The sequence below is a fragment of the Hylobates moloch genome, unplaced genomic scaffold, assembly GCF_009828535.3.
Source record: "Hylobates moloch isolate HMO894 unplaced genomic scaffold, HMol_V3 SCAFFOLD_1, whole genome shotgun sequence".
Taxonomy (NCBI): Eukaryota; Metazoa; Chordata; class Mammalia; order Primates; family Hylobatidae; genus Hylobates; species Hylobates moloch.
In genome coordinates this window covers 99099569-99114160 of record NW_026652276.1, presented here as the reverse complement: position 1 = coordinate 99114160, position 14592 = coordinate 99099569, and the positions used below count along the sequence as shown (strand labels likewise).

The following is a 14592-nucleotide window of genomic DNA, read 5'->3' as shown; positions in this document are numbered from 1 at the left end:
CAGTGACCTCTATGATGCAGGTTACTGGGTGCAGCTCAGAGACTACTACAGTGGGACTGAGAGCCCCATCTGCTGTTGCTCCTTGGGCCATCGGGGTTGGGATGATTGGCAGGGCAAGATTCAGCCTTTCCTGGGTCTCTGGCCATAAAACCACAAAAAACTCAACAGAATCTCACCTCAAGCCTGTGAAAATCGTATGAAGAGTTGATACCAACATGAAGAAATGTTCAATATGCATTTGCTGTAATGGTGAAGAATATAATGATTTGGTCCCATGGAAAAAAAATGAACAAGAAAAAAAACAAGAAGAAAAACAAAGAGGGGCAGCAATGGGTAAATATGAAAGACCTTCACCTAACCTTGCTCTATGCTGGTTTTTAAGGAGACTTTCTGGCTCACAGTCTTCTAAAGTCCAATGGAGTACATAGCGTAAGATGATCCTTCTCTTATGGCAAACGCCTTTCTAGATGGGCACCGGTCTTGGCCTGCAGGCTGCCTGCTCAGGGATATAGGGAGAGGAACATTCCCTTTCTCATCCTGCACATAATGCAACTATAAAAGGTTCAGAAGCTTAGTCACTCTTACAGACTTGGAAGCATAAACTCCATCCTATAAACACCAGAATTTTTATTTCTACTTCAAAAATAAATTGTTTTGAAAAAAACAAAAAATAACTTCATTACCTACATTAAAAAATCGTTATTAAGGACCACTAATGGGGAAGTAGAAGTATCCTCAAGAATAATGAGAATAATAATAATATCTCCTATGTGGTCCTTTCCAAGTTCCACAATACTTTCATGCCCATACTGTCTCTGTTCAACTTGGATGCCTTCTTCACACCACAGACCACAGGTACATCCATTTAACAAAACAGTCTGAGCTTGAATGACTAGTATGTACCAAGCACCATTCTAGGTAGTGTACCTAGCACCACTCTAGGTACCAAGCACCATTCTAGGTATGTACCAAGCACCATTCCAGCAAAAAAAGCAAAGTTTCTACTTCCACACAGCTGAAGTTCTAGGGCATGTGGTAGAACAGGAAACAAAAACAAATTTATAATATGTCAGATAATGGTAAGGGCTACAAAGAAAAATAAAACTGGGTAAGAAAATAGAGACTGATGGGGAGTGCTACTGTAGAAGGGTTATGTTCCAATTGTCTACTGCTATGTAATTAAACCACTCATACTTAGTGGCTAAAAACAACAGGATGCATTTATTTTCGTTCACATTTCTGGGGGTGACTAGGCTGAGCTTGACAGTTTCCCTGTAGGGTCTCTCACATGGTTCCAGTCAAACAGGGGCTGGAGCTGGAGTCATCTGGAGGGTTCCTTCTCACCTGACTGATGGTCGGTGCTAGGCGTCCACTATGACCACAGTGAGGACTGTTGCTGGAATACCTCTGTACAGCCTGTCAATGTGGTGGGGGCTTCCTCCCAGCATTGCAGCTCTGTTCCAAGGGCAAGCATCCCACCTATCACCTCTTATGACCAAGCATCACTGCCTTCACATTTAATTTATTAGAAGTGAGCCACTTTGGTCAGTTTCAAGAGGAGAGGAACTGGACTCTTAACTCTTGGTGAAAAGAGTGTCAAAGAATTTGCAGACATGTTTTAAAAACATGACAGATAGTTAGAGAAGGTCTCTCAAAATAGGAACTCGCATGAAGAGAAGGAGAAAGTTGTGTAAAGGGCTTGAGAAAGTAGCTTCTAGGCAAGGAGAACAACAGGAACTAAAAACAAAAGTGGGGCCGTGCCTGGCATGATCAGGAAGAACTGTCAGGTATGGAAGGACTTTGTTATTCTGAGAGGAGAAACCTTTGGAAAGCTCCAAACAACATGTAAAACCATCTTAGTTATATTTTTAAAAGATTATCCGGTTCTTGGATAGAGAAGAGAGTATGCAAAGGAAAGAGTAGAAGCAGGGGAACAGCTGACAAGGTCTAGGGAGAAGACAATGGATTGGACCTGAAGCCTTGGAGGGAGTGGGAGTTGTCCGTCTCTGTCTATATTTTGAAAGTAGGGCCAACAGGATTTGCTGATAGCTTAGATGTAGGGTATAAGAGAGTGACATCTAGGCTTTTTGGACTGAGCAGCTAGGGCATTAGAGGGTCCATTCATTAAGATGAGGAAGAATTAGGTTTGGATGGTGGGAGGAGAATGAAGAGTTTGGTTTTGTGGTGGTAAGTTTGAGATGCCTACTTGATCTTTAAGTAAGTAGTTGTGAATATGAGTTAGAACTCAGGGGAGAAATCTACAATCCCCTGGAATCAAATAGCTCCTGGAGGTAGGAGTCAAGGACGGGAGGTGATATGGTTTGGCTGTGTCTTCACCCAAATCTCATCTTGAATTATAGTTTCCATAATCCCCACATGTTGTAGAAAGGACCCGAAGGAAGGTAATTGAATCATGCGGGTGGTTACCCACATGCTGTTCTCATGATAGTGAGTTCTCACAAGGTCTGATTGTTTTGTAAGGGCTTATCCCCCTTTGCTCCGCACTTCTTCCTGCCGCCATATGAAGAAGGACATGTTTGCATCCCCTTCAACCATGATTGTAAGTTTCCTGAGGTCTCCCTATCCTTGAGGAACTGTGTATCAATTAAACCTCTCTCCTTTTTATAAATTACCCAGTCTTAGGCAGCTCTTTATAGCAGCATGAGAACAGACTAATACAGGAGGTAAACGAAGACTTCTACCACCTCTCTCCTCCCAATCTCTATGAAAAAGCTCTCCTACCACCTTCTGAAGAGACTGCACTTTTTGACTAGGAAGAGAAAACATGAAGCTCTTGAGTTTGCTACCATTTCCTGGTCTCTGGCCACTCAGATGATAGAACAGAGCTACGGCTAGTGCATGTGGCAGCAAAACTATTTGCTCTTCCTGAAAGCCAAATTGCTCCTCCCAAGTCGCTCTGCTACTCAGGGCACAACACATATACTACCCAAGCATTTCCATCCTCCCTCTCCCATTAGTTTAAATTCTCAGTGACAAAGAATACTGCCTGTCTTCCCAGCTTCATAGCCAATTTTTATGGAGATTTTTTATCAAAACATATTGATCCTGGGAATGCGCTGGACAAGATGGCTCTCTGGAAGTATATCTTTCCCTGAGGTCTTACACAAAATAGGCAGGACAGGAATTCAAAATTGTGAGAGGCCCAAGTGAATTTATCTGGCTTGGAGAATTTCTGGCAAGTGAATTCAGTATAATTGCAATTGGTGGCTCAACAAACAGCTAGAGATCATTGCCTATGATGAGAGAAACAAGATTTGTTGATGGTTTGGATGTGGGGTATGAGAGCAGGAATCATATCATTCACTAAAATAAGGGAGAGGCCAGGTGCGGTGGCTCACGCCTGTAATTCCAGCACTTTGGGAGGGCAAGGCGGGTGGATCACCTGAGCTCAGGAGTTCAAGACCAGCCTGATCAACATGGTGAAACCCCGTCACTACTAAAAATACCAAAAATTAGGCAGGCTACGGTGGGCGCCTGTAATCCCAGCTACTCTGGAGGCTAAGACAGAAGAATTGCTTGAACCTGGAAGGCAGAGGTTGCAGTAAGCCAAGATCGCACCATTGCACTCCAGCTTGGGCAACAAGAGCAAAACTCCATCTCAATCAATCAATCAATAAAGGAGAAAAAGATTCTGAGGGTGGGAAGAAAACAAAGAGTTTGGTTTAGTGTGTGATGTATGAGATGCCAATTTCACCTTTAAGTAGTTTTTGTTTGAGACAGTGTCTTGCTCTGTCACCCTGGCTGGAGTGTAGTGACACAATCTTGGCTCACTGCAGCCTTGACCTCCTGGGCTCAAGCAATTCTCCCACCTCAACCTCTTGAGTAGCTGGGACTACAGATGCATGCCACTATGCTCAGCTAGTTTTTTAACTTTTTGTAGAGATGGGGGGTCTCATTATGTTGCCCAGGCTGGTCTTGAGCTCCTGGGCTCAAGTGATCCTCCCACCTCAGCCTCCCAAAGGGCTGGTATTACAGGCAGGAGCTACTGCACCCAGCCTAAGTAAGTAGTTATACATGAGTTAGAATTCACAGGAGAAATCTACAACCGACTGGAATCTGGCTTTCCCCCACTATGCCACTGAAACTGCTCTCACCATAAGTGCCTTCTAATTGCTGAAACAAGTAGAAATGCAGGTCTTTCATTCAAATATTTACTGTCTCTTACTATGGAGTAAAGAGCCTGTAATTGGCTGCACTGCCCTTAAGTGGCCCTTGCTAAGGGAAGGTTAGTCTACACCCAAAGAGAGGCTCTTTGTGATGCAGAGGCATTGTGGCAGGGACCTGTCTGACAGGAACCCAAAGCAGCAGTGCTAGACCAGGCTGCCTCCACCGGAACCACCTAGCTTGCTTGCTACAGAATTGCAGGCCCCTGCCCTGAGATTAGACTTCAACAGCTCTTGACTCTGCTTGACAATACTACATTTACCCCCAAGTGATCTCTAGTAAAACTCCTTTGTTTTCTAGGAACTAGGTGGAGACTTTAAACTCTGCAGGAAACAGGTCCAGTCCATGGAGTTCCAGCCCTTCTCTCAATAGCTAAAATATCTAATTGACATACTATCCTGAATGCTAAAAACAATGATTCTCAGCTAAAGTCGATTCTGCCTCCCCCAGGGGACGTCCAACTATTTGCTCTTCCTGAAAGCCAAACTGTTCCTCCAGAAACATCTTTGTTACAGCCGGCAGGTGCTGCTGGCATCTGGTAGGTTGAGGCCAGGACTGCTGCTAAACATCCTGCAATGCATAAAACAACCAGGACAGCCGGGCCGCGCCTCAGCAGGGCGGTGGCTCCCGGCGCAGACTCTGGCCCCGGGTGGCAGCGGCGACTGGAGGAATCAAGTTGTGCGGTCGGTGATGCCCGAGGCAGCGACAGGCCTGGGCCTCTGCCCTTAGGAGGCAACTCCCAGGCAAGCCGAAAAGGCCGGGAGCCTTTGTTTCAGTTTCGCGGCGGCGGCGGCGTTGTTGGCTGAGGGGACCCAGGACACCAGAATGCCCCCGGCCCCGGCTCCTCTGACGCGATGGGGAAAGTGCCATCCAAAATCTTCGGGAACAAGGAAATGCGGATCCTCATGTTGCGCCTGGACGCGGCCGGCAAGACAACAATCCTGTAAAAGTTGAAGCTGGGCCAGTCGGTGACCACAATTCCCACTGTGGGTTTCAATGTGGAGACAGTGACTTACAAAAATGTCAAGTTCAACATATGGGATGTGGGCGGCCAGGACAAGATCCGCCGCTCTGGCAGCATAACTACACTGGGACCCAAGGTCTGATCTTCATAGTGTACTGTGCCAACTGCCACCGCATCGATGAGGCTCACCAGGAGCTGCACCTCATTATCAATGACCGGGAGATGAGGGACGCCATAATCCTCATCTTCGCCAACAAGCAGGACCTGCCCGATGCCATGAAACCCCATGAGATCCAGGAGAAACTGGGCCTGACCCAGATTCAGGACAGGAACTGGTATGGGCAGCCCTCCTGTGCCACCTCAGGGGACGGACTCTATGAGGGGCTCACATGGTTAACCTCTAACTACAAATCTTGATGAGCACTGTCCACCCATCCCCTGGAAGGAGAGAAATCAAAAACCCATTCACAGGATTATTGCCACCATCACCTCTTTCAATTGCCACTTTTCTTTTGAATTTGAACTCTGGAGTTACTGTTCTACAGTTTGGGGGGAGAGGGCTTGAGGGTTTTCTCTTTTGTTTGTTTCCCTTTTTCCATTTTTTTTTTTTTTTTTTTGGCTTTGCGTTAGGATGCTCTGATATTTGACATGAACACAAAGTTGCTAGATGCTCTTGTTGACTTCCAGTAGATGGGATGGGGGAAATACAGCAGTTCTTGGTAAAATCCTTTGTAATAATAGTTTGATTTTTTTTTTATTTCGAGAGAATCTTTCATTTTCCTATGCATGCTTTTTTCCTTTTTTGCCCAGTTTCCTTATCACTTGCTGTAGATGGCTTATTTTGCATTCATGCAGACTATGTTGCAAATCTGTTTCATCTAGTAAACTGAAAATTATTGCTTAATCAAACTGTCATTTGTCTTTTATATTTAAGGCCTTTCCCCCCTTCCTTATGAGTTCTAACTTAGTAATTTCAAATGTGACCTTTTATATCTAAGACCAGTATAGTAAACTTAGCCCACAGGGGCAAATGATGAGTAATATCATTGTAATGTGTTCCAGTTGCACCTCAGCATGTTAAACAGGTAATGTAAGAAGTTCTCTGAAATGTCAGCAAATAAGTTCTGAAACATACATCATGCATGAGTAGGAATAAAACCCAAGTTCCCCATAATGTAGCTAACTTAAAGCTGCATAAAAATATGAAAGTGTAACCCATGAAGGACACACTTCTTTTTTCCACTGCAAAGTTAGTCACTTCGCTGTTTTTCCTCTTTAAACTTTAAAAATAGACTCTTCCCAGAAATTGGAGCAATAATGGTGTATACCACACATAGATTAAATATTTGTAGATATTTTAAGTGACTTTTGGGCAAAACTGGAATGTATACTTTTACCTTGTTACAAACGCCTAAGACCAGTAATTTAAAAATTACTAACAGGTTTACCTTGTTCGTTAATAAAGCGTGTAACCATTCAAATTATATGCACATTTTACCTGGTTGAAAAAAATACACATTCCTGTTTTCACATTATAGCAACTGATTAAGCTGAAGCTATAAGTCATTTTTTATAGATGAGTGATCCACATCTCCATCAATTAGAACACTGGAAAACATGTTTTATAAAAGAGGTATTTAATTTTGTTTGCAGGATTAACTCATGCAAATAAAAAAGATATCCTGTTGGTTCAATAGTACACTGTCTCCTTTAAGGAAGGAAGCATGATGAATGATGTGTAGACTTGAGGGATGACTATTAAAGTGGATGGAGGATGAGGACAAAGAACCTACAGATTACAATGAACGTAAACTTAATTTTTCTTCATGTGTAAGCAGTGTGCTCGCTGGTGATATCTAGATCCTAACAAGATTACTTGGTTAGCTGGCTAGGACCAGTAACTGGATTGCGACCACTATGATAATATTTTGAACCAAATATTAATGCTTGATGCAGAATTGTAAAGCAGCATCTGGTTCCTATATAGCCTTAAGGAATAATTTTAGTGATCCTCAAGGAATTAAATAGGGAATTTCAGAAATGTAGACTGCAAAGGCAGTATACAGGAAAAGGTGCAGTGGGTTTTGTTTATGAGCGTGTCTGAAAACTAAAATTGAGTGGGACATCATGGTATAGTTGGACAGTATTGGTCCTTCATGCTTTGGCCATATTGTATAATGGAGCTTTTATCAAAGATGTATGAGAAGTGTAAGACTATAAAAAAATGAACGATTCAAAGTAAAACTCTTGGCCGGGCGCGGTGGCTCAAGCTTGTAATCCCAGCACTTTGGGAGGCCGAGGCGGGCGGATCACGAGGTCAGGAGATCGAGACCACGGTGAAACCCCGTCTCTACTAAAAATACAAAAAAAATTAGCCGGGCGTGGTGGCGGGCGCCTGTAGTCCCAGCTACTCGGAGAGGCTGAGGAAGGAGAATGGCGTGAACCCGGGAGGCGGAGCTTGCAGTGAGCCGAGATTGCGCCACTGCACTCCAGCCTGGGTGACAGAGCGAGACTCCGTCTCAAAAAAAAAAAACAAAGTAAAACTCTTGACAAACATTTTACTTAAAGCAGATGCAAAGGTTACTCTCATGTAAGCTCCTGATGGTGCAGAGGGATTTTTGATTTCAAGATGCAACTAAAGTACTACGTTCTCAGTTTCACTTTAGTAGAAATAGCTCTAGAAATGAGGCTAATAAACACATCTAAGAACACTGGTTGCTTTCTAAAATTCCCAAAGCTCCACCATAAATGTAATTCTTAGTGTTTTAAATGATTGCATTTTAAGGTATATAAATATGGATTATCCAATATCAATACTATAGTAACATCCTGAAACAAAACAAGCACAAAGGTATAAATGCCTAAACTGGAGGAAACTTGAAACCCTGTTAAATCTTTTTTTTTTTTTTGAGATGGAGTCTCGCTCTGTCACCCAGGCTGGAGTGCATTGGCGCGATATCCGCTCACTGCAAGCTCCGCCTCCCGGGTTCACGCCATTCTCCTGCCCCAGCCTCCCAAGTAGCTAGGACTACAGGTGCCCACCACCACACGTGGCTAATTTTTTTTTATATATATATTTTTAGTAGAGACGGGGTTTCACTGTGTTAACCAGGATGGTCTCAATCTCCTGACCTTGTGATCTACCTGCCTCGGACTCCCAAAGTGCTGGGATTACAGGCGTGAGCCACCGCGCCTGGCCAAATTTTTGCATTTTAATAAAGACAAGGTTTCACCATGTTGTCCAGGCTGGTCTCGAACTCCTGGCTTCAGGTGATTCGCCCGCCTCGGCCTCCCAAAGAGCTGGGATTACAGGTGTGAGCCACCGCACCTGGCTGAAACCAGCTTATTTTTTAAGAAACAAAGGTTCTCCTTGCCTCTCAGCTGGGATAAAAACAGGTACTGAAAGTATTTTAAGCATAATCAGCCTGCAGACAACACCCATAGCACACATTATGACATGGACCAAACTTTCTTGATGAAATATTTCCCCAGGACAGACCTTAGGCAGTTACCTGGTTCTACCACCACCCAGGGGAGAAAACAGAGTTTCTCTTGAAAGGACAACAGCCTCCCTCATTACCCAGCAGCACCGCACATGCAGCCAGACACTGAAGGTGTACAGTATCATCACCATGTGAGGCAACCGCAGATGCCTTGTCATACAAAAGGAGGCCCATCTATGAGTTGACCAAATACCCATTTGACCCGGAGAGTCCCGGTTTACACTACTGTCCCAGCATAATAAATAGCACCCACTTTCACTCTCAAAAGGGGCAGAAAATATGGAACATTCGCCTGGAACATCTTGTCATGCCAGAAAGCAAAGAAGCTGTCAATGAGAATTAGGGTTGTGTCAAAAGGATTCAGGAGCCAAGGTCCAGGGGCCTCCACTGGTCAAAGGTGAAATAATTTGAGCATCAAATTATAACTCCAGCAGACTGATCAATATCAAGTATGTTTAAATCCATGAGTGCAGGCCAGGTGCAGTGGCCCACACCTGTAATCTCAATACTTTGGAAGGCCAAGGAAGGGGGAGCGCCTTAGCCTGGGAGTTTGAGGCTGCAGTGAACTACAATTGCACCACTGCATTCCAGCCTGGGTGACAGGGCAAGACCCTGTCTCAAAAAAACCAATAAAAGCAAAAAGCTATGAATGCATTGATTTCTACAGACTTGACTGCCTTTACAGGAAGCAAAAAGTAACTAGCTCATTATTCTGAAAACAGGCAAATAAAGAGGAGGATCAAGCATTTTCTTGCCTCCCCTGTATGAACTATATCTAAGGGTAACCTAAGTTAATGAAGGGAAATTTCTTACGGAAGTGTTCCAACTACTAAATGATGAGGCATTTACAGAACTAATGAAACAAACAGATCTAGGCTTCTAAAATCATATGAAGAGAAACAGGGCATGTCACAATCTATAACGTGTTCTTGCCAAAATGTGAAATATGAATCTGATTACACCTCTAAACACTTCCATCTACATTTTTATATAATACAGAGGGCAGGGAAATATGTTAAATCATGCCATGGGTATGCAAACAGAAAATGCAGAATGATTAGCTGGGCATGGTGACACATGCCTGTAATCCCAGCTACTCGGGAGGCTGAGGCAGGAGAATCGCTTGAACTCGGGACAGGGAGGTTGCAGTGAGCTGAGACTGTGCCACTGCACTCCAGCCTGGGCAACAGAGTGAGACTCCAGCTCAAAAAAAAAAAAACAAACAAAAAACAAAACAAAACAAAAAAACAAAAAGCAAAAAACAAAAAAAAAAACAGAAAATGCAGAAGGTAAAAAACTCTCCAGGATAAATGATCCAGTTTTTTAAAATGAATACATCTCAAGAAGAAAGGGATAAGTACTATAGATTATAAGTCTTAAGAGACAAAGCAACAAATTATATTGTATTGAAAGATTAGATGGGTTCTTAAAATTCACTGGATATTTTGACATTAAGGAACTGTTGTGTTTTGAGACAGGGTTTTGCTCTGTCTACCAGGCTGGAGTGCAATGGCACAATCATGGCTCACTGCAACCTCAACCTCTTGGGGTCAAGTGATGCCCCGCCTCAGCCTCCTGAATAGCTGGGACCACAGGCGTGCACCACCATGCCCAGTTAATATTTGTTTGTAGATGAGGTCTCACTATGTTGCTCAGGCTGGTCTCGAACTCCTCTCAAGCAATCCCACCTTGGCCTCCCAAAGTGCTGGGATCACAGGTGTGAGCCACCACACCCAGCCGCCCTTACCTTTTACAGGTACACACTGAAATGGTTATAAACAACACTTGGGATATACTTCAAAACTTCAGTGGTGGAGGAAGCTGGGGAGGAAGGAGTGGACAGAGATGAAACAAGATTGATTATGAGTTTATAATAAAGTCAAATGATAAATACATAAGGAATCATTTATATAGGTTTGAAATTATCTATTATAAAAAAAATTCTAAAGAATAGAAAAATACAGAAAACAAAATATTTCTTAACATTTAAATAGATACCACAATCCCATGGGAAAAACTCCCTACTAAGAGGCTTTTCTGAGACACTGTCCTAAGCTCTTGGCCCCACAGGACATAGGGAAGAGGCCAGACAGGAAAGTCAGCAAGGCCCAGCTTCTACTGAAGCTTAAGATATCCCAACTTGCTGAAACCCAGAGGAGTGCTGGCTGTGTATGATAAAAGAGCATTTGCGATTCAGGTAAACAGACTGATGAGTGACAAGCAGCCCCCTGAGGCCTCCCCAGTCCCCACCTGCCTTTGGAAAACCACCCCCTGGGGAAGGCCACGCTCAGGCCAGAAGCCTCCCACTGAGTCTGCCTGGCTGTCAGCCCTGCCTAGCTGCTCTGATAATTGAGGGGGAAAAAAAGCTGATTTTGCACGTGGACCTCAGTATCACAGAGGAGCAGCAGCAGCCCTGTGTGGACATCTCAGATACATTTACAACCCGGTCAGTGCAGCTTCGTGGGCACAGCTAATGAGCCAGGAAGACCAAGGAGGGTCATCTGCTAAGTCAAAATTAAACATCATGCTGCCTGCCAAGAACAGGTGATAAAACCACGTTTCAAAGTGGACTGAGTAATACAACTTTGTATTAGTCATTACCATTTACCTTATTTACAATGGAAAATGAAAAAAAAATCTCAGTAAAAGAATCTGGTATTAAGAGGCATCAGAAGACAAACCACATTTTGCAATTACAGTACACTATCAACAAAAGACAAACTCACTCACTCAGCCAGGGTTCAAAGGCACAGCACAATGACACAGCAGTCAGTCCACGCTAGTTATGCAGCTTCCAGAACTTTAAACAGAAATGAAACCCTTTAGTGATGGCACAATAAGGAAGCTTCAACAGTTTACAAATATTGCATCTTCTCGTTTTTAAAGAAATGCATATTTTTTTAATGCCTACAAACATCTTTATTTTTCCTGACTTGGCACTCATGCAAAACAGGTCGCTACCAGCTCATCATCCCCAGTGGGGGTCCAGGATCCCTAGTGCTGTGGATGACAAGGGTCCAGAGGGCAGAGACCATTTAGTAACAAGAGGTAGGTGGCAAATGCATTTCAGGGCAAGATGCTGACAAAGCCATGAATACAGGCCCAGAGGATTTGCAGGAATATCCACGGGTTCTGGAGATCAGGTACATCCATGAGACGTAAGCTCTAAGAGGTCAACAGCTTCTCCCCCTATTTTATTCATGGATGTGTCTCAAGCACCCAGAAGAGTTCCTGACATGTTACAGGGCCTCAATAAATACTTGGGAAATGGGTCGAATGAGAATGGGGTGAAATTAATTTTATGAACTATAAAGTGCCATCAAATATAGGGCATTAATACTAGTTCATCTTTCAGACTCATTTTAACAGTTCTTTCTAGAGAACTGTTTTTTAAAATACTCTGATGTTTATTCAGTGATCAATAGCAAAATAGTAACTTCCTAATAGTTGGTGTGTTGACAGTTGTTATAGTGCAAGGAATGATGGACGGGGAAGTTTTACAGATGAGGATAGAATGTTATAGCCTGACATAAATGAGGCTCCGAATAATGTAAAATTCACACAGTTACCTGGGAGCAGATCCCAGCTGGGGCGGGAAGATCCAGCACAGGGCAGGAGGGCAGGAGTGGTCATGGGAAGATGTTCTCATGGGCACACAGCACAGATACCCTGAGAATGCCTCGGGTCATGGGCTGTCGCATGCATCCCCAATGCACGACCCCCAGGGGAAACAGGTCTAGTCTCTCATTCACCACTGCATTCCCATGGCCAGGTGGTCAGAGGATGTTCAATAAATGTTTGTTCAATGGAAAAGAGAGGGGGTGGGGGAAAAGTCTGAGCTAATGACCCTGCAGGCAAGACAGAGCCCTCAGGAAGATGAGGTCCCAGCTACCAACACGTCAAGGTTTTGCCTTTACTCCCAGCCTTGTTCGGCAAGGGGACAGAGACAGTCCACTGAAGGAGAAAATCTCAGCCTGAACTGAACCGCAGGAGACTGCTTCCCTCAAACATGGGAAGAAAAATTGTTTAGCACCACTTGGGTAAGAGATGGAAGCAGCTATGCTCTCTGGAAGCTCTAAGTAAGCCAGGCCTTGCCTTTCCCGCGTTTGCAAATGGGTGGGAGGGCGATGGGACCAGTGCTTTCCTGCAGCCATCACCTTGCACCCCACAAGGCCCTGCAGTGAGAAAGATGTATGATGGTGCTGCCTGCCACCTACTGTGCTCACTGCACCAGCGGCTCCTGGCGGTGCTGGGTCTTCTGGTGCCGGTTGAGGATGGACCTCTGGTTGAAGCTTCGCCCGCAGGCAGGACAGTGGTAGGGCTTCTCCCCTGTGTGGATCCTCTGGTGTCGGACCAGCCGCTCCCCTTTGCTGAACCGCTTCCCGCACACCTGGCACCCATATGGCTTCTCGCCAGTGTGGGCACGCCGGTGCACCGCCAGGTTGGCATTCCTGCTGAAGCTCTTGCCACACTCGCAGGTGTAGGGCTTCTCCCCGGTGTGCGTCCTCCGGTGCACCTGCAGGTGCTGCCTGCGGCTGAAGCTCTTCCAGCAGTCCCCGCACTTGTAGGGCTTCTCCCCGGTGTGGCTGCGCTGGTGCACCTCCAGGTGGTGTCTCTGGCTGAAGGTTTTCCAGCACTCGCTGCACACGTAGGGCCTCTTTCCCAGGTGGGTTCTCTGGTGCTTCATCAGGTACTCTCTCAGGGTAAAGCCCTTCCCACACTCCACACAGCCATAGGACTTCTCCTCTTCGTGGGTTCGCTGGTGCCTGACGAGATTGGAGCTCCGACTGAATCCCTTCCCACACTCAGGGCATTGGAAAGGCTTCCAGAAGGAGTTGTGGGTTTTGACTTCGTCAGGCAGGGGGATGGCACCGTGCTGGGGAGGAGGAAGCCCGGGCGCACCGCCCGCAGAGCCACCAGGCTCCTGCTCACAGGCCCTTCCGAGCCCAGGGCCCTGGAGAGAGGCTTCCCCAAACCTCTCTGACGTCAGTGCCACCAGCGCCCCTTTCAGGTCTTCCTGTGGGGGTTTTGCCTCCTTTTCCTTGCTCCCACCGCCTACAGGACAGGAGGAGATAAAGATTGATTCTGTGGTAGCCGCAGGACATTTACATGTTAGAACTCTGCTTCACAGGGGTCCCATTCATGGTTCCTTCTCTTTTTTCCTTTGACCAACAACCTCAACTCAGGCTTTCCTTACTTCTTTTTCCTTATTTCCACATCCATGTCTTTTTACAGAATAGTCTGCCAAATTCCAGTGCCCGCCCACTTATCTTGCTGCTAATCTAGACTTTTATTTCTTTCAAAATGTAGTTCAATAATTTCCTCTAAGACACTCACCATGATTATTCTCTTACTCTGGGCCTCTTCAGCACTGTGCACCTAACTAGCACTTTATGATTCTGTACCTATTTACATGTGACTTTGTTGGAAATGCTGTTTCCATTCATCCAGATGTCCTGCACCTTCCCTATACGATTCTACACCTGCTGTAGCACACGGCAGCACATAGCTCTCCAGACCTTCCAGGTGCCTGCTCAGTCCCCTGTCCTGCCCACATGCTCCCTCTGCCTAACCAGGTTCATTCATCTGGGTCTCCTAGTAGCCTGGCAGGGGAGTGACTCAGGGAAGATGCTTGCTAACTGCTGGCTGAATGAATGAAGCAGGCTTCACTGAGGCTCCTGCAGGAGAATGCCCCTAGGTAGCATATTTATCAGGACTGAGACCATGATGCTGCTGAAATGCTCAGCCTCACCCTTCCTTCATCCTCACTCCAATCCTTCTTATACTCTCTCTAAATTAACAGAACAGGTGTTTATGGAAGAGTAACAGGAAGGGGAAGAGAAAAAAAGAAAAGGTATTGGGGAACAAAGAGGCGAAGAGAAAAAAAGAAAGGGAGAAATAAGTGGTGCTTAAAGCGGAAGAGTCCTTTTAGGCAAGATG

General features: G+C 45.1%; 1 protein-coding gene and 1 pseudogene across 6 annotated transcripts in view; one reads left to right on the top strand and one right to left on the bottom strand.

The window, feature by feature from the left end:
* ZSCAN25 (zinc finger and SCAN domain containing 25) overlaps positions 1-14592 on the bottom strand; it is a 31638-nt gene that overhangs the window by 3981 nt on the left and 13065 nt on the right. For 4 of the 6 annotated variants that reach the window (XM_032755986.2, XM_058443162.1, XM_032755987.2 and 1 more), the window contains one exon: positions 7689-13707. The exons of 1 other annotated variant lie outside the window; for it this stretch is intronic. In XM_032755986.2, the coding sequence (XP_032611877.1) occupies positions 12875-13707 (833 nt within the window). In that variant the 3' untranslated portion in view covers positions 7689-12874. Of the gene's footprint in view, positions 1-7688; positions 13708-14592 lie in introns of those variants that run through there. One more of the 6 variants, XM_032755990.2, reaches the window with a different exon arrangement.
* On the top strand, positions 4553-5778 carry LOC131384100 (ADP-ribosylation factor 6-like; annotated as a pseudogene).